Source organism: Chenopodium album, chromosome 3 (assembly GCF_948465745.1).
Source record: "Chenopodium album chromosome 3, dcCheAlbu1.1, whole genome shotgun sequence".
Classification (NCBI taxonomy): Eukaryota; Viridiplantae; Streptophyta; class Magnoliopsida; order Caryophyllales; family Amaranthaceae; genus Chenopodium; species Chenopodium album.
In genome coordinates this window covers 72724083-72743658 of record NC_137836.1, presented here as the reverse complement: position 1 = coordinate 72743658, position 19576 = coordinate 72724083, and the positions used below count along the sequence as shown (strand labels likewise).

The 19576-nt window shown below is 33.7% G+C and overlaps 3 protein-coding genes across 3 annotated transcripts; all 3 read left to right on the top strand.

Moving 5' to 3' along the window:
• Positions 1-1861: 1861 nt before the first annotated feature.
• Positions 1862-9131, top strand: LOC145616344 (uncharacterized). Its single transcript, XM_081671054.1, has 6 exons — positions 1862-2071; positions 2205-2297; positions 5455-5704; positions 5808-5904; positions 8451-8516; positions 8631-9131. Exons 1-6 carry the CDS (start codon positions 1909-1911, stop codon positions 8826-8828), a joined length of 867 nt encoding a protein of 288 aa, XP_081527180.1. The 5' UTR covers positions 1862-1908; the 3' UTR covers positions 8829-9131.
• Positions 9132-10147: 1016 nt separating this feature from the next.
• Positions 10148-14879, top strand: LOC145624161 (alcohol dehydrogenase class-3-like). Its single transcript, XM_081677131.1, has 9 exons — positions 10148-10307; positions 10402-10538; positions 11394-11440; positions 11536-11861; positions 12643-12725; positions 12821-12896; positions 14010-14167; positions 14272-14433; positions 14542-14879. The coding sequence occupies exons 1-9, from the start codon at positions 10271-10273 to the stop codon at positions 14656-14658; spliced, it is 1143 nt and encodes a 380-aa protein (XP_081533257.1). The 5' UTR covers positions 10148-10270; the 3' UTR covers positions 14659-14879.
• A 1138-nt stretch (positions 14880-16017) lies between these two features.
• On the top strand, positions 16018-18713 carry LOC145624160 (cystinosin homolog). Its single transcript, XM_081677129.1, has 8 exons — positions 16018-16271; positions 16382-16514; positions 17236-17325; positions 17412-17536; positions 17653-17695; positions 17876-17993; positions 18109-18158; positions 18291-18713. The coding sequence occupies exons 1-8, from the start codon at positions 16153-16155 to the stop codon at positions 18399-18401; spliced, it is 789 nt and encodes a 262-aa protein (XP_081533255.1). The 5' UTR covers positions 16018-16152; the 3' UTR covers positions 18402-18713.
• The last annotated feature ends 863 nt before the right edge of the window (positions 18714-19576 follow it).

Below are 19576 nucleotides of genomic sequence, written 5' to 3'. Positions count from 1 at the left end.
AAAATTAACAACAGCTATTTTGTAAGGCAAATCGGTAACTTAACAAATACAATATGCAGTTATTTCATGGAAATTAATTACAATAAAAAAGATACACAACATTAACAACAACAATAATTAACTCATGGAAAAAAATAATTACAATAAAAAATAGACACAAAATAAAAAACAACATCAATTAACTCAAGGAAAAAAATCACAATAACAAGAATAGAAAACATACCATCCATGAATCGAAGCTAACACGAACTGAAACGGATGAGAAATGCTTTCGAAAAATGCTACCTGTTTCCTGCTGGTGGGTGACTTACACAGAAAGCTTCGATATGATCGAGGTTAAGTTGTTGATATATTAAAGCGAAAAAGAAACTCTACCCACAGTAACACGGTAACTCAAACGGACAGATTTTTCCAATGTTAACGTCAATAACGGCTACCAATCCAAGTCACCAAGTACAGTCACCTAAATAGCCAACTAAGCAGAACCTACTCAGCAAATGCACATGTAAGTCAGCTTAATTACTGCCCATGATTCAACAATTATTCACCAAAATGCCATTAGAGAAACGGCTGATGTTTCTCTTGTAGAGCAACTGGGAAGCGCTTGTAGTGGAGGCTTTTTCTTTTTTATTTTATTTTATTTTTATTTACAGTATTTTTTGGTAATTTTTTTTTGTAGTATTACCTAATTGATAGTTTTTTTTTATTGTATTTTATTTTTATTTTTAGGGGCCCAATTGGTAATTTGGTTTTAAGATATTCTTAAGTTTTCGAACAAAAAAAAAAAAAAAAAAAAAAAAAAATAGAATTTGAGATGAAAAGTTAGTATATTCTTTCCGTGTATTTTTTAAGTGTTCCACTTTAATTTTTGCACTATTTACGTATTATATTTCACATGTTTGGATAATATACAAAGTCAGATATTTTGGTTGTATCAATAAAACGATTCTACTCCTTAAATCCTTATTATGCAGTTTAGAGAGTGTATAAGTTGGGGTTTTATCATGGGAATGACACGCCGTTAACTCCTTATCATTTGTATTGGAGGGCGTAAATCATTTTAAGATGAGTGGAAGGTTATATGTGACTCACCCACCTAAGTTTCCAAATTATTTTTCCAATTTATTTCCAACAAACCCTTCCTCTTGGGTTTCACCATGCTCCTATTTTGTCATTTTTTTTAATATGTTTATTAATAGAGGAGGAAAGTAAAAGTGTAAAACCCTTGAAAACAAAAACAATAGAACACAAATAACTAAAGGCGTGTTTGACATCGTTTTTTGTTTTATGTTTTTTTGAAAACTAAAAACTAAAAACAGGAAACAAGAAAAAGGTGTTTTCATTTTTCTGTTGTCAGTTTTCAAAATTATCATGATTTTAATAAGTTTGACTAATTTTTAATTCATTATATGACATATATAATATGATTTTAAAAATCAAAAAACCAAAAAACAGAAAACCACAGTGATGCCAAACGAACCCTAAACAATATTGACAAAGCTATCATATGATAAACAAATCTTGTTTATCAAAAAGATTAATCAAGGCTTTCCATAACTCCCCCCAAAAAAAAACAAGGCAGCCCTTGGAGGCTTTGAGACTCGAGTTTTGACTAATTGGATACCAATTTAGGGCAAGACAACCCTAAATTTATCATCTACTCATATGTGTGATGTGTCTATGTGAATAATGTGATCAACGTAATATGTGTGTCAAATGACATTATGACAAGCCACAATGGAGTATCAAACTATCAACACAATTTTGATGATCTACAAATTACAAATTTACCCCAATTCATAGAATAAAAAGACAAATATAACCTCTCCTTAAACATCAACGGTTTTGGGAGAAAGAAAGGTCATTTCACTATTTCACTGAGAAGAACTGAAAACTGGCAAACCAACCATGGATGCTCTTTTAGCATCTTACGGCGATTCAGACTCAGACTCGGACTCGTCAACACCAGTCTCAATTCCGCCTCAGAATCCGCCGCCGTCGCAATCTCCGTCGCCGTCGCCGCTTCCTCCGCCTCCACTATCTCTCCTCACCCCACCAAATTCTCTCCTTGGTAAGCAAAACCCCTCTTTTCTCCCACTCTCTAAACCATTCTATTCTTTCATGTATGCTGCTAATTCAAATTGGGTCGAAAATAAAAGTATGCCCACCAACTGTTTGATGTTTTGTTTGCTGTTCTTTTTAAGGTACAATTGATAACTTGCAAACGGGTCAACCCGCAAGGGTTCGGAGCTTTCCCCATGTAGAAGGCAACTATGCTGTACATGTTTACATCCCAGGTACACTCGGTACCTTGCGTATGATTCACATTTGTTAATTTTGTGTGTTATATGTATTGATTGATTGGTTGTGAAGTGGGATGTTAAATATTTGATACTACATTGAAACTACTGCTTGAGATTACATGTTTTTATAATTGTGTTGTTGTTGTTGTTGTTTTTTTTTTTATTTATTTTTTATTTTTTTATAATTTTATTTATTTATTTATTTATTTTTATGTGGGGTTGAAATTTGCTGCATAATTGCTGCAGAAGAATGCAAATGTATCCCATAGAATGGTTACCCTGGTTAGGTAATCCAGACCATTTTGGGGGATAAACTTTTACTTTTTATTTTTTATTTTTAATCATGATAATTATTTCTGAGGGGTTGTAAGGGAGTGGATATGATCATTCTTGATTATATTGGGTAAATATTTACAAGTTATTCACTTATTCCTAATTGTGAAGTGGTTGGAGTCTTGGAGATATGATTTATTCTTCGCGGAATATTTGAATAATTGTGTGATGAAGTATGCTGGTTGATTTGATATGTATGTTCGAATTATAAAACAGATGATGAGTATCTTGGACCATGTAAGGCTAACTTTTTATAGCCACGAAATGCAAAAGAGACTTGAGAGCTATGCTGAACATCTGTGTAATAAACTTGGTCACAAAGACATGAAAAGGAAACAATGGAAGGTTCTCCTAGCCCGCTCATTTGCCACCTTACCTAGGCATGATGTATTGCTTATCAAGTATGAGGATATCTTAAATGATGATGGAATTTAGAGCATAATAAAACTTTGTAATGAAGGAAAGGGGTAAGGAGCTATCCCTAAACTTAAGGTTGACCTTCTCTATATCAAAAGAGGATTTATGATTATTATACTAAAAGAGAGGAATTTGAGGTGTTACATATCATTATATCAATATCATATATTCATATGTATGCTATCTTACCTTTGCTATTTTTGAAAGATCTTTTTAGTCTTAACCTTGTCAGCCTTGCGTATGATTCACATTTGTTAATTTTGTGTATTATATGTATTGATTGTTTGGTTGTGAAGTGGGATGTTAAATATTTGATACTACATTGAAACTACTGCTTGAGATTACATGTTTTTAATAATTGTGTTGTTTTTTTTAGGTTAATTTTTAAATTACCACCAAAAAATGTACCCATTTTCGAACTAACCACCCGTTTAATTTTTTATTTTAAATTCCACCCCTTAAATTAAATAAATGCTCAGATTACCACCCATTTACAAAATCCGGTGGATTTTCTGTCTGTAGGCCCCACCTAACACTAAGTTTGACCCTTTTGCCTGATTTTCCCCCGATTTTTCACTTTAAAAATGCTCTCTAAACTTTAATTCACATTTCCTTCACCAAATTCTAACAAATTTCAAAGAGGAAAATGTGAATTGAAGTTAAGAGAGCGTTTTTAAAGAGAAAAATCGGGGAAAAAAACCAGTCAAAAGGGTCAAATAAACGTTAGATCGGGTCCACAGACAGAAAATCCACCGGATTTTTGAAATGGGTGGTAATTTGAGCATTTATTTAATTTAAGGGGTGGTAATTTAAAATAAAAAATTAAACGGGTGGTTAGTTCGAAAATGGTTACATTTTTGGGTGGTAATTTAAAAATTTTCCTTTTTTTTATGTGGGGTTGAAATTTGCTGCATAATCGCCGCAGAAGAATGCAAATTTATCCAATAGAATGGTTACCCTGCTTAGGTAATCCAGACCATATTGGGGGATACCCTTTTTTTTTAATCATGATAATTGGTTCTGAGGGGGGTTGTAAGGGAGTGGATATGATCATTCTTGATTATATTGGGTAAATATTTACAAATTATGTGATAGTTATTCACTTATTCCTAATTGTAAAGTGGTTGGAGTCTTGGAGATATGATTTATTCTTCGTGGAATATTTGAATAATTGTGTGATAAAGTATGCTTGTTGATTTGATATGTATGCTAGAATTATAAAACAGATGATGAGTATCTTGGACCATGTAAGGCTAACTTATTATGGCCACGAAATGCAAAAGGGACTTGAGAGCTATGCTGAACATCTGTGTAATAAACTTGGTCACAAATACAAGAAAAGGAAACAATGGAAGGTTCTCCTAGCCCGCTCATTTGCCACCTTACCTAGGCATGATGTATTGCTTATCAAGTATGAGGATATCTTAAATGATAATGGTATTTAGAGCATAATAAAGCTTCGTAATGAAGGAAAGTGGTTAGGAACTATCACCAAACTTATGGTTGGCCTTCTCTATATCAAAAGAGGAATTTGAGGTGTTACATATCATATATATGCTACCTTACCTTTGTTATTTTTGAAAGATCTTTTTAGTCTTAAGTCTTAACCTTGTCAGCCTACAATTGCAAAGAGGTGATTTATTTTAGATCTTGAAATTAGTATAACTCTAAGTGGTTACCATATTTACTGCAAAATTCTCATCGCCTTGTTATACTTTTAATGGACATATATGCAACATCTTCAATCGGATAGTTACATGTAGTTGGTTACTGATATGACCATGAAAAGAAAAGCAACCTAATCATGAAGTGTAAACAAATCCAAGTGTCCAACACTTCTGAATTCTGATTAGTTGGAAACTAAGTTTTTGAAATTAATTGAACTCAATTAGAAAATACTCAGTACGTAATGCGAACTTTATGGTTGCTTAAACGAACAAAAAAGGTTTGTGTTGTTATTGTTTTGTTTGTATTAAAAATAACCTTCAAAGTAATGTCTTGGTTTTGTACTTATCTGTTTGTCTTTGTAGTGTGCTAAACTTTCATTCTCTTCTTCCCTTTCTCTTTAGGTCATTAACTCATGTTTTCTCAGACTCAGAATCATCTGGACAGTTGACTACTTGACTTCATGTAGGTTGAACTAGTGTTTACATTGCTCCCTGTGTTTCCACCATAGGCATATGTGGATGATTCTTTACCGGGTGTGTAAAATGGAAAGTATGCTTATGTTACCTGCTTAGACAGTGGTAGATTTAGTAAATTAGTAATTAGGCATAAAATGAGTTATTGCTGTCTGAGGTCCTACATGTGAGTCGTCTCATTGTTTTTTTTTTAATTCTGTATCTACTTTTCTTTTTTGATAGTAATTACTGACACTCAATATAGAATAATTTCCTTGTAGTTTTTATACCACAACCAGCAAGGAAAGAGGCTTCCCAGTTCATAAAAAAAGTTTCATCAAATGTTCCTGGTCTACATGTCATTGATGCTGACATCCCACTCGAAAATATTCTAAATGATGATCAGAAGCTTGAACACATTGCCTTAGGGAGAGAATTTCATATTAGTTTAGGAAGAACTGTCCCTATCAGGGTGCATCAAATAGATTCAATGGTCACCATGCTTCGACAAAAGTTGCAAATTCAGAAACGGTTAGCCTTTTATTTCTTGTTTAGTGTTTTTTCATGCACAATGAGCATACATTATTGTAATTGTCCTCTTGACTATTTGCATCTGATTTTTTTTTTGGGTCAGGTATTGGATTGATTTCAATAAATGGGAGGTATTTGTCAATGACGATCATACGCGGGCCTTTCTTTCTTTAGAAGTCACTACAGGAGGTTTGCCAGAGGTAATTTTTAACTTCTGTTTTATACTACCTCCGTTACATATTATTTGCAACGATTATACATTTTTCTTCTCTACTTTATGTCAAATCGTTGCAAATAATATGTAACGGAGGTAGTATATTTTTTTAAATGAATGCTTATATCCTGTAACCCAAATACCCAATTCCTCCCTAAAGAATAATGTATGCACAAAATTAGAGAAAGACAGCCAAAAAAAGAAAAAAAAAAGAAAAAAAGAAAAAAAGAAAACAGCAGTTAAAAGTTACCTCTGGCATAACTTTTGTATTCTATTCAGTAATTTGATATTATTCTTGGACAGAGGGCTGAAAGGAAACAAAGAGTGCTCTTTTAGGTACTCTTCCTAGTCTGTGGATTGTTTACTTTCCGTCCTATCTTCCTTTTCTTGTGGAGCAGTAGACTATATTTTCATGGAAAATTCATTTTAGAAAGAATCTTCTTGACTGAAGCTCAGGACAGGAAGACTTGTCAATTGATACTTTGGTTGCTTCCACTGTCATTCTATCTGTTACCACGCTTAGAAGCTCTTAAATTGCAGCATTTCTCATTTTTTTCTTTTGGTTGGATGGTCTAGGTAACGCATGAAAGTATTTATGTGAGTTGTGACTATCTAGTTTTGTTCAATACCTGTGACAAGTTGTAGGTTCAGAGATCCTACTAGGTTTTGTCTCGTCAGTTGTGTATTTAGTGGTGAAGAATTTCTTTTGTATTTGCGTTTTAATATTAGGAGTTACCTTTGGCTGACTTCTTAGTGTTATTTATTGCACTTTATCATTTGCTGCTTTATTGAATGAGTGTTGGACTTTTGGTGTCTAGTTTGGGGAAGCTCAATGCTTGTGAGATATACGGGTCTAGAGGCTTTGCCAGGCGTTTTCTCATGTGTACCTTTTTTTTTTTTATTAATTTTATTTTTGTTTGTGGTGAAATCAATTGGTTTTGTGTGGTGTTGTGATGACTTATCTATGGAAGAGACTTATGCATTTGTTGGGATAATTGGGCAGGTCCACCTATTGTTTAGCTGATTTGCAGGGTCATTAATGTGAGTTTTGGGAGGTGTGTAGGGCTAGAATTTTGAGGCAGTATGCTTTCTTTGCTGTTTTATGGGTGGTTTGGTTGGAAAGGAATGGAAAGGTGTTCTAAAATTGTTTGTCCAGTCTAGCAGCTTTGTGTTGTTTGTCCAGTCTAGCTGCTTTGTGGGATAGGTATTTATTTTCTTAGCTTCATTTTGGTTCTTGTTCATGGAGTTGTCCGTAATCTAACATGTTATTTAAAGGCTGTTTTGTTCTTTTTGCATGATTTCAGTGGCCTTCTGGCTCCCCTCTTTAGATCCATTTTCATCTATCACTTTAAATTTTCTTACCTAAAACAAATAATGGTTCAAGGACAATTTTAATGGATATTGGAAAAGCCAGAATACTGTAGCTGATGATATGAATGAGGATTTTTTCATCTAGTTCAAGTGATGGATTTTAGGATTTGGAAAAGTGCCTATTATGAACTATGCAGAGTATGTAGCTTTTAGCTTTAATAATCAATTGCTATAAAAGCCTGGTCTGAGATGCTATATGCCAATCTTCTTCTCTTGACTGATAAATAGGATGCCAGGAAAATTATGAGTTGTGGTTAGAAGTTTGGTGGAGATAAGTATGATGCTTTGGATGTGTGGCCATAAAAGAAAGGATCGGCTGAGGAATGAGATTAGAAAGAAAAGGGTGAAATCTATTAAAAACAAGATGAGGAGAATCGCCCAGGTGCTTTGGCTATATAAGATGGAGATCAAGTGAGGCTTTGGTAAGGAAGCTTGAAGAGTGGCAAATTGATGGGATCATAAGGGGTAGCAGAAGACCTAAGAAAACATGAAGGAGGGTGATCGGAAGTGATATGAGCCTTTTGGAGATTGAGAAAATATTGTTGTTGGACAGAGTAGCGTGAAGGGTGGAAATCTATGCGGAGGACATGTCATGATTATAGATATATATGGAGTACATTTTCTTTTACCTAACTTGTGTTTTGCAAACTATACTTACTTTCCTTTGTTCAAGTTTTCTCTAATTTTTTCCCCTGTTTTTACTGTCATTATATCTCCCCTTAACCCTGTTTTATAAAACTTTCTCAACTTTTATTTTTATGTCCTTTATATTGCCCTCGTTTTTCACCCACTATGGTTTTTCTTGTTTTTATTTTCTTTATGTTGCTGTTCCTGTTTTTCACGTGCTATCCGCTCCTTTGGAAGATGCTCTAAGTTTGTTAAGGATAATAACTAGACCCTTATCTATATGTCTATATACTTGTGATTGAAAGTCAAGTTCTTCTGTGCATTGTTTGAGCTGTAAGAAACAAATATGGTGGCTTCAAGTTCTTTCATTCTTGGTTTGCAATCAATGAATTAATTGTCACAACATTGTTGGTTGTTGAAACTAAAATATATTGATGTAATTCAATCGAGGAATTGATCTGTAAACTATTTTCCATTAGCTAGTTGCCTTTTCACTTGATAGAGTCAGCGTTGACCTTGTCTTCATTGTTACAGATAACAAAGCAGATTCAAGCTGTTAATGAAGCCTACAGGCTCCACAATCTTCCTGAATTTTACAAGGTTTGACTCAGACAATGTTCATTTTAAGTTTACAAGGCCTGATATGTGCAGTCTGAGGCTATTTCTTAATTCATTTTCTTTTGATAAGCTACTGAGGCCGGATACGTATTGCAGGATCCTCGACCTCATATATCATTAACATGGGCGTCTGGTGATACAAGTGATTTACTGCGAAGAGTAGTAGAAGAGGCAAAGAAACATCCTGAAGGCAGGAATTCATTACAGAAACGGGTTTTCACTGCTAAATTCAGTGGTATAGAGTGCAAAATAGGCAGTAAAACCTATAAAATCTGTAAATTGCCAGATGATTGAGAATTTTCGGTCAATTGGATGATCATGGGGCTCACCATAGAGAGTGAATGTTCATAATTTAAAGTTTATATTGAAACCCATGATGTAGGGCCTGTTTAGAAGTGCAGTTTGTTCAACCCCTTCGTTATTATTGCATAGGTACTCAGATACAAGGAATGAAGGAAATGTGGTCTGTCTTCTTGTAAGTTGGATTATTCTTAAACTCTTTTTATTACTCAATCTTAGTAAATTACGTAGTAATGTAGTTTAGGAGAATTTGACACAAACTATTGCTGTACTAAGTAAGAAATAAGATTTTTGCTACCTTTGTTTTCTTTTATTTGCAACAAAAAGGTATTTTATGTGAGACATTAAAAATACTCATATTCCACATACAATTATTGTTTAATTTGTTTCTTTTTTTTTTTTTTGTTTTTTTGAAAAGTTGTTTAATTTGTTTCTTGGCAAAAAGAGAACTTGGTATCAAATTGAGAGATTTGATTGCCAATTTTTAAGATTAGAATATTTGATAAAATAATTATCTGTAAAAATGAATAGGAAATGCCAACTATTGGATGTTAAGTTTGTCGTTGAATTATTGAATACATATTATCACTCCTCTTATATAAAGAAAGAGATGGTTTAGATCCTAATAATGTAATAGATACTTTTTGAAACCTAATAAAGAGATTTTAAAATGCACGACAAGTTTAATGAGGGATAATTAAGTTCATTATGCAGGAAATATGACAGATGATTAAGAAATTTCTAAATACATGATGAGGTTGATGGCGCAGGATTCTTGCAGATATATATGGACTGTTATCACTTGTTGAGATGGTATGCAACCTCTAATTTGCATTTATGACTTAGAATGTCCTATTAGGTGGGTAGTTTTATCAAATTACGCCTATTTAATAAAGTGTTACTTGTAATTAGCTGGCCATACGTAATGTGTGTAATAATACATCATCAAAACTTATTTATTAAAAATGTTCAAATATATGCAAAACATTTTGTAAGTTGGTGAAAGATCAAGAATTGTGAAAGGAGAACCAAGCATCATGTGTGGTTAAACCTAGCTTGTTATAAACAATAAAGTATCATTTATGCTTCTAATTGATCAAAACTTCAATTTCTACCCAAATAAAATATAAACATCCATAGTAATAGTATTTGGATAATGATATGTAGACTTTGTAACCGGATTACCGATAAACATTTTTTTTATAGTAATGGTAAAAATATACAACAAATCACGCATAAATCGAGTATGTATAGACGTATAGTCACGATTTAAAGAAGATCCATTTAAAAATGACCGTAAACCATAAAAATACAGCTTTATAGTGCTCACTACTCACTAGTCACTACTCCCACATTATTTATATACTCCACATTTCTCACGACTCTCAATTTTATTTTCACCACAAAAAACTCCAAGCTCAATCAACTCTTCATCAATGGCGGATACTCAAGGCAAAGTCATCACATGCAAAGGTATTATCTCTCTCTTCTCCTCCTTGTATTTCTACACAATTCATGCATTTCAATGGCTGAAAATGGTGTTGATCTCTGTAAATCAATTCTTCAGCGGCGGTGGCCTGGGAACCCAACAAGCCTCTCTCAATCGAAGATGTCGAGGTTGCGCCACCGCAAGCCGGCGAAGTTCGAATCAAAATTCTCTTCACTGCTCTTTGTCACACCGATGCTTACACTTGGAGTGGCAAGGTCTATTTTCTCTCTTTTTTGTTAATTTTGATCCATCAATTTAGGGTTTTTGTTGTTGATTTATTGTAATTAGGAGTTTATTGATTGTGCTGACGGATTTGGATTTTTCTCCAATTGAATATTGCATGGTTGGTGATTAATTTTTTAGGGTATATTTTAATTAATTCAAAATTGGCGATGTTGGTTTGAAAAGTCTTGGCTTTTGATTTGAATATTCGAAACTTTTGTCCAATATGCTGCCTTCCCTGAATTGTAATGTATCGCGATTCACGATGTATATTTTGACCTCTGTAAACCTTGTTGTTGTGGTTGCCAATTTTGCTTTAAAGGGTAAAAGTAGATCAAATTATAATAGGAACTATGTTACTCACACTAGAGATCAAAAATTAATTGTAAGGTGGATTAATAGAATAACTCATGGCTGCTTTAATGGAGTTTTCCCCTCTTTTTCTACCCCCTTTGTCCTAATACTTCTCACTGGAATGTACTTGAAACCCAAGTTGTAGGGGATATCATTTGGTGTTTTGCATGCAATTATATGTCAAGGTATTTTGGAATCTACTTGTAAGAAAACTTGGATTATGTTCATGGAATTGGTGGTTCAATGCAACCAAATGTTTTGAAACTATAAGGTATATGGGCATCAATTTGTTGACATTTCACGATTTAGGACATTTGGTAAATTATGAGGGTCGTATATTGAATGTCTGATAGTTAAAATACATTTATGGATTTTTGAGGGTTGGACTCTAGTAATTTGGGCTGGATAGTTAAGGTTCTCACTATTGAAGAGTCATGTGTTGTAATAACATGGTCTTTGGTAATTATTGTCTAAATAAATTTATGGTGTCACAGGACCCTGAAGGTCTCTTCCCATGTATCCTTGGTCATGAAGCTGCAGGGTATGTGCTTTTACAAATTCGTGGATTTTTAATTTTTCTATCAATCTTTCTAAAGTGGATGTAACCCAATTTTGGCTGAATTTTTATCAATGCAGGATTGTGGAGAGTGTTGGTGAAGGTGTAACAGAAGTGAAGCCTGGAGATCATGTTATTCCATGCTATCAAGCTGAGTGCAGAGAGTGTAAATTCTGCAAGTCAGGGAAGACAAACCTCTGTGGAAAAATTCGGACAGCTACTGGAGCTGGAGTTATGATGAATGACCACCAGAGTCGTTTTTCTGTCAAGGGGAAACCTATTTACCACTTCATGGGAACCTCGACATTTTCTCAATACACTGTTGTACATGATGTTAGTGTTGCAAAAATTGATCCACAAGCTCCTTTGGACAAAGTCTGCCTTCTTGGTTGTGGTGTATCTACTGGTAAGATGCTTTTATTATCTGCTAGTTACTATTCACTAGCATTACATGCTCTTTCTTGTTACATCTCTAATTTGATCTGTTGGTTAATGAGAGTTAGTCTTTTTTGTATCCCTTGACTTCTTATTATATATATCTCTGTCACTATACAAATAACATGTTAACTTACCGTTTCATATTAGGTCAGAATTTAGAAGACAATTCTTGTTTATTGTAATGGTGATTATGATCTATACGTATTCCATAATCTCCTGACTGAATTTTGAAGACATAACAAGAAAGTCCGAGTTTCACTTGGTAGGAATTTAACAAAATTGTTTAGATATAAAAGTTGCCAACAATAGCAATTAGCAAGTCTAGCCAAATCCTAGCCTTCATTTGACTGAACATCATTAGATAAAATTTAATCTTAAGGGGTTCTGTTATTTGTTATGAATTTATGATTTAGGCTAGCTTTATCATTTGACTATTTAATCCATTAGTTTTTCTATTCACTAGGGGTTGTTGCATTTAGGAACAAGGCTGCTTTTGATCCTTATCTTTATGGATTTTTCAGGACTTTATGCTGAAAATAATTGGTTATACGGCTTATACCTTGTTTTTTGCCCCTCTATCTTCTTGTGATGCTTGTTGCTATCTTTGTAATTGATGCATCGAATCTCTCTCTCTCTCTCTCCCCCCCCCCCCCCCCCCCCCCCCCCCCCCCCCCCCCTTCTCCTCTTCCCTAGACTAGGTTCCATTTAGAGGGAAAACATCATTGTTAATATTATTGACATTTCTGCAGGTCTTGGAGCTGTCTGGAACACTGCCAAGGTAGAGCCAGGGTCCAATGTTGCTATTTTTGGTCTTGGAACTGTAGGCCTTGCTGTAAGTTTCCAGTGAACCTCTTTATGTTTATTCAAATAAGTTGTGATCTTGTCTTACTGATGAAGTGATGATCTAACTGGATACTGCATCGACAGGTTGCAGAGGGTGCGAAGGCTGCAGGTGCTTCACGGATCATTGGTATTGATATTGATCCCAAGAAGTTTGATGTAGGTATTGTCTTCATTCTCTAGTCCAGAAGATTGTCAATATCTCATCCATTTTATTTGCTTGGCATTATCAACTCTTGTTGCATATCTAGTGGTACATTGACTCAGTGAGATTCCTTTCTGGCATAGGGGTAAATGATTACATTCTTAAATGAAATGATCTAAAATCAATTGATTGCTGCCATTGTGTCGTGACATTCCTATGTTTTCTTCTACACAAATTCGATGGATGTGTCATTCCTCTCATTATGGCCTTCTTTATTCTATTCCATAGAAGAAGGTCTAATGATATATAATTCCATTCCAATAGCTTCAATCTTTCAATAATTTTTTGATGCGATTGCATGTCACTGAAAACAACTCATTTGAGTTCTATCTATCTGTCTATCGGCTGGTAGCCTGGTACTTTATGTCTGAATCATGAAGGTAGCCTGGTACTTTATGTCTGAATCATGAAGAAATATCCTAAATCTTTCAGAAAATTTTGTTGGTTCTGTCTTTGTAAGACCTCTTCTCTACTACACTTGAAGCAAAGCTAGGTACGGCAATTAAATTTTTGGATGATGTAAATAGCTAATGTACAAAATAATTTTGCTTCTCTCCTGGAATTTGTTGTTCTGATGCTGATTTGGCGTTCTATTGTTTGGTCAAGAGTGTGGGCTTTAGACTTAGGTCTTAAGGTATACTTAGCTGTTGTCCAGCCTATTTTCTACTTCTAAGTTAAAGGAAAATTTGGAAGAGAGTACACGAGGTTGAATTGATTTTTGTATGGAGTGTATGCATTTCTCCCAGTATTTTGCTTTCTTTCTAATTTTTGTCTGTTAATGAAACTGTGCTAATTTATATTTCCAGAAAGATTTATAGCAGTATCTGCGATCTTCTTAGACTTCTAATTTTCCTTGTGATGGATAGCATTTTGCACATTCGTTTTCTGTATATTGACCTTTTTATACAACCCGTGGTACCTAACTTAAATTTTTTTACTTGGCATTTTAAAATTACCTTGTGTAGATTTATATTGCAACCTTTGTACAGTGTTAAGAATTATTGAGCTCATCTTTTAGATAACGCTAATTCAAAATCTTCATCTTTTTTTCCCCCAAATTCAATGTTGCAGCTAAGAATTTTGGAGTTACAGAGTTTGTGAATCCAAAGGATTATGACAAACCCATACAACAAGTGATTGTGGATCAAACTGATGGAGGAGTTGACTACAGCTTTGAATGCATCGGAAATGTTTCAGTGATGAGGGCTGCCTTGGAGTGTTGTCATAAAGTAAGTTTGCAGCTTGATTGCGTCTTATCTTTCCATGCCATCAACTCACAGGTAAATATATAGATTGAAGATCTCTCTAATTTGCTTGGGAAAAATTTGTGCAGGGTTGGGGTACATCTGTTATTGTGGGTGTTGCAGCCTCTGGTCAGGAGATTTCTACTCGTCCTTTCCAACTGGTCACTGGTCGTGTTTGGAAGGGAACAGCTTTTGGTGGTTTTAAGAGCCGATCTCAAGTTCCTTGGCTTGTAGAGAAGTACCTAAAGAAGGTGAGTAAATAAATTTAACCAAGTACTTTATATTTTCACAAACCTATCAAAAGACAGAGCTTCATTATTCCAATGTCTCAATATCTGTTCACATTTGCATATTTGCAGGAGATCAAGGTTGATGAGTACATAACTCATAGCTTGACCCTCACAGACATCAACAAGGCTTTTGATCTCATGCATGAAGGTGGTTGTCTCCGATGTGTGTTGGCAGCTCATGAATAAATCAACCGTTGAATCTCTATATATGTGGCATGGCCATGATTTTCTATGATTTCTACCCTAGCCGTCGTATGTTTTTCTGGATGATGTAAGAGACAAAACAGGGGAAAAACGATACATGTTGAACCCTTTTGAGGTATCTTTGCATCCTTTTTAAACCGAATCTTCAGCACCTGATTATCAAAGCCTAAATATAAAGCAAGTTTGCAATTTTCAGGGCAATATATGCCAGTTTATGCAATTGAATGTTTTGAGCTTTTGACAGCATCTGTAACATATTTTGCCCTTGATTCATGTGTTGATACCCTCGATCTAGAATTAGTTGTCACACCGTTCTATCTCCGTAATATGATTTTATGAATTATTACAAAAGATTATGGACCCAATGTTTTGCTAGCTGAACAATCGAACATGCTGATGTCCTGTAACTTGTACTGTGTAATACGCATTATGTGATTGACTTCGTTGACTTGACTAATCAAACAAGTTAAAGTGCATCTGCCAAAATTTGTTAAAAGTTTGAACAAGTTTTTCCACTTGTTTATCTGTTTATGACCAACTTTTTCTAAAATATGGCCAATCACATACCGGGTAGGCCAGTTTAGTACCGATACGGGCATCAAATGATGGCAAAGTTTGATCCTATCCAAATTGGCTTTAGTAGTATAAGAAATTGATGGGTAATTGACATCAAACTTTACTTAAATTTAATTATGTAAAAATTCAATTTATAATTAAACGCATCTTGATAGGTTTATAAAAATGTTATTCTACAAAAAATCCATACGATATACTCTGTATTATGTAAAAATTATACCACATAACGCCATAGCGGGTAGCAAAACTTTTCTCTTCATGATGTTTAATTAACAAATTAATTTTAATTTTAATTTAATTAATTTATTTATTTATTTTGGGGTTGTATGTAATTGCACATTTGCGATAAGTTAATACAGAATATATTGACATAATCTTCCATAGATTGAACTTTTATGATCAAATAATATTCCTACAATATGAAATTTTAAAGAAATTTTACAGAATCTACAAACTAGCTTAATGACTCGTGTGAATAACTAACTTTGTGAGATCAACCAATTGTGAAAGTGTCCTTTATGTGATTAGTTATTAATCCTAGAGTTTCTCCTAATTCGAATTGGAGTCGAATCGGGTTAGTTCAAATCTTGTCCAAAAAAAAAAAAAAAACACTTAAAAAACTTAACTTATGACGGTTGCATATGCCCATATTACCGTCTGAGTGCATTACATATTTCTGTTATAATCACGGATCATAATCTTAACAAACAGCATCTATCTTTATTTAAATAAACTTTGCCCTCATTGAAACCTTTTTTCCAGCACCCCCTATTTCTTGTTTTTTTATGACCTCGCATTTATTGTCACCTCAATTTTTTTACATATAAATATAAATTCAATTCTATTCTATTCAACATAATAATAACCAAAGAACCTTACCTTCTTTGAAAAGAAGAAAAGATGGGAGAGTGGCACTCTTTGCAACTTAAAGTTTTGTATGAAGTTCTAGGATGGGTTGCATTTGTTGCTTGGTCTATTAGTTTTTATCCTCAAGTTATCTTGAATTTTCGACGAAAAAGGTTTGTTTTTTATTTTCAAGATCTTTATTTATATGTTACATTCGAGCTTTAACTAACGATATAACTCTCTCTCGTCTCTAAAAGTTCTTGTATGAATGTTAATTTGGCAGTGTGGTGGGGCTAAATTTCGACTTTGTGCTATTGAATTTGACAAAACACTCATCGTATCTGATATACAATGCGGTGCTCTTCTTTAGCACGGCTGTTCAGTCTCAATATCGTCACAAGTATGGGTCTAACGAGGTTTGTATTCGTGTTCCTTCTTTTTATTCCTTTCTCCTGTAATTTTTTTATTGTTCGCGGGGTTTATTGTATGATCCTGAACCAATACTCATAACACTAGCTACACAATAAACATAAAGACTCCTAGATCTATGTAGTTATGTCGTGTTAATACAACTTATTGTAAATAAATTTATCTGACTTTAAAATAATATCATATTATTACATATATTGTAAATATAAATTCAAAATAGCCATAGTTCTACAAAAAATTAGTCAGTCCGTTTTTTTGTCGTCACTATCTTTAATTTTCACTGTCTTCCAAGTCATCTTAGGCCACTCACTTTAGCCCTGTTTTAGAATTCTTCTTACAAGTGGAGAGTAAATTTAGTCATAGACTTGTAATTTTAGATATGCCATTTTTATAGGTTCTAGGTAGTTGCATTCTTGTGTAAGACGGGTGTACAAGTGACATTCTGTAAGTTGTAATGAATTACTACATCCGTTACATATTATTTGCAACGATTTGACATAAAGTAGAGAGGAATAATGTCTAATCGTTGTAAAAAATATGTAACGGAGGTAGTATATCAACATGGATTATTGATGACCTTGACGAGTTGGGTCATGACACTCATGAGGGGACCTAATGTGGAATTGATAAGAGTTGACTTTTGTCGCGGTCTTATTGTATACACCCATCTTATGTAATAATGTTAACCTTTGTTAATATTGTATACAGATGATACCAGTTGCTGCAAATGATGTTGCATTCTCTTCACATGCAGTCCTCTTGACTGCATTTACCCTCTTTCAGATTTTCATCTATGAGGTAAATGACCGAAAAATTAACTGTAATATTTGATTTTTACCCCTTAAATCAAATTACTGATGGTATAACATTTGGTTTACATGCAGAGGAAAAATCAGAGATTTTCTAAAATTGCAATTGGGATTGTCTGCATCATATGGTTTTCTGCCGCGGTTTGTGTATTTGTAGGCATTCACAGACATTCATGGCTTTGGTTGATCAATGTTTTCAAGTAAGATGACAAGCTACTATGTTCTTATTTGTTTATAACTTTATTTTTTCAACATGTACATTTGTTTATTTTCCTTTAATGGTGTTATAACATGTACACATTCTATTATTTTGCAGCACTATTCAGGTTACTATGACAGTCATCAAATATGTGCCACAGGTCAGTATTTACATACTTCTTTCGCAATAAATCTTGATGTCGCGTTAATCCTTTGTTGATTTATCAACTTACTAATGACTTGTGATATTGTTAAACTCTGTCTTGTACAATATCAATATAATTGTATTCAAATTTCAGTTTTTCTGAAGTTTAATGTAAATTCTAATCAATTATGTGCAGGCTGTCATGAACTTTCGACTTAAAAGCACTGATGGTTTCAGCATCGGAAATATTTTACTTGATTTGCTGGGAGGTGTGACAAATTATGGTCAAATGGCTATGCAATCTATTGATCAGAGTAAGTCATTGAGTGTTTTGGTTTCGCGCCATGTACTACTGTCATTACTCATTAGTCCTGATTGTTAAAATCTCTGTGGATTCGTATTAACGTTTAGTATGATCTTTTCTTGCAGAATCATGGGTCAATTTCTATGGAAATATAGGAAAAACTCTACTATCTTTGGTATGATCACTTCTTTTATTTTACTTCTCAATTTCACTACACCCTGATTTACATCCCACATAAGTATTCTGTTAGAATTTGTGTGCATTTTATCTTCTACTCTTTGTACCTAACTGATTTGTGACTGCACAGGTTTCGATCTTCTTCGACATTCTATTCATCATTCAACATTATGTACTCTACCCAGCAAGTAAAAAGAAGGAGAAGCTCCCTATTCAAGCCCCAAGTTCAGAAACAAGCTAAGCTTATTGTCATTATTTATCAAGTATACTTTAGCATTCGAACAAACTAAAGCAGACCTTTCTTTTAAGGGATTAGAGAAACAGTGCAGCTTTTGTATATATATATATCTCAAATTCTCAATATATACTGTGAAATTTGCATAATTAGATGAATGATTTATTCGTGATTAGCGATATAAATTCAAGTGTTATGAGTGCTAAGACAAACACATTAGCTGCTGGATCGGAGGTCTAATTGTAATCCATATAAGCGGTTGTAATTGAATAAATGATGAGATTGTATGTTGTGATATAAATAATGAGATTCATCCTATACACATGTTATTAACAATTTTAAAACCCTAGCTATCAAAAAAAAAAAAAAAAAAAAAAAACAACAACAATATAACACCAACTAAAATCACAAATCACAAATATTAAAAAAAAACCAATAATATGCTTCAATCAAGCCCCTAAACTAAAGATCGACGGGCATCGTGCCGTCACGGGCCATGCCTGGGTGGGGCTCGTGCCGAGCCGTGGCGTGCCGGATTCCCGACAAGCCATGCTGTGCCAAGTTTTGGCACACCCCGACACACGGCACGACACGTTCCACGTGAAAATTTTACACTACACCCCGGTGTAGCTTCTGCTACCTACACCCCCCTCTCCAAGTGACGTCATTTTGCACATATAATATTTCAAAACTGAACATATTTTATTAATAGTTGTAAATGAACATACAATTATTTATAATTGAACATTTAATTAAGGAACATTATTATAAATGAAAAATGTATAAAATTTATAATTTTGTACTTGTTATTGAAATTTTTTGAAGGTAGCACTCACTCCTTATTGTAATTGTAAGAATCATTTCCATGAAAACTACAACATAGCACACACTCTTATTGAAATTCCTTATTAAATTTGTTAAAATAACTAATTCATGATATGATTGGGTGCTTTAATTAGTAGTATAAAAATGAACTTTTAAGTATATGCACATATTCATTTTAAAATTAATGCATTTACTTGTTGATCATGAATAAGAACGAAAATGAACATTTATCAATACGTAAATTAACATTTATATATATTGAAAATGAACATTTATCAATACGTAAATAAACATTTATCATCTATTAAAATGTGAATGACGTTATACTAACATATAAATGAACATTTAACAAAATG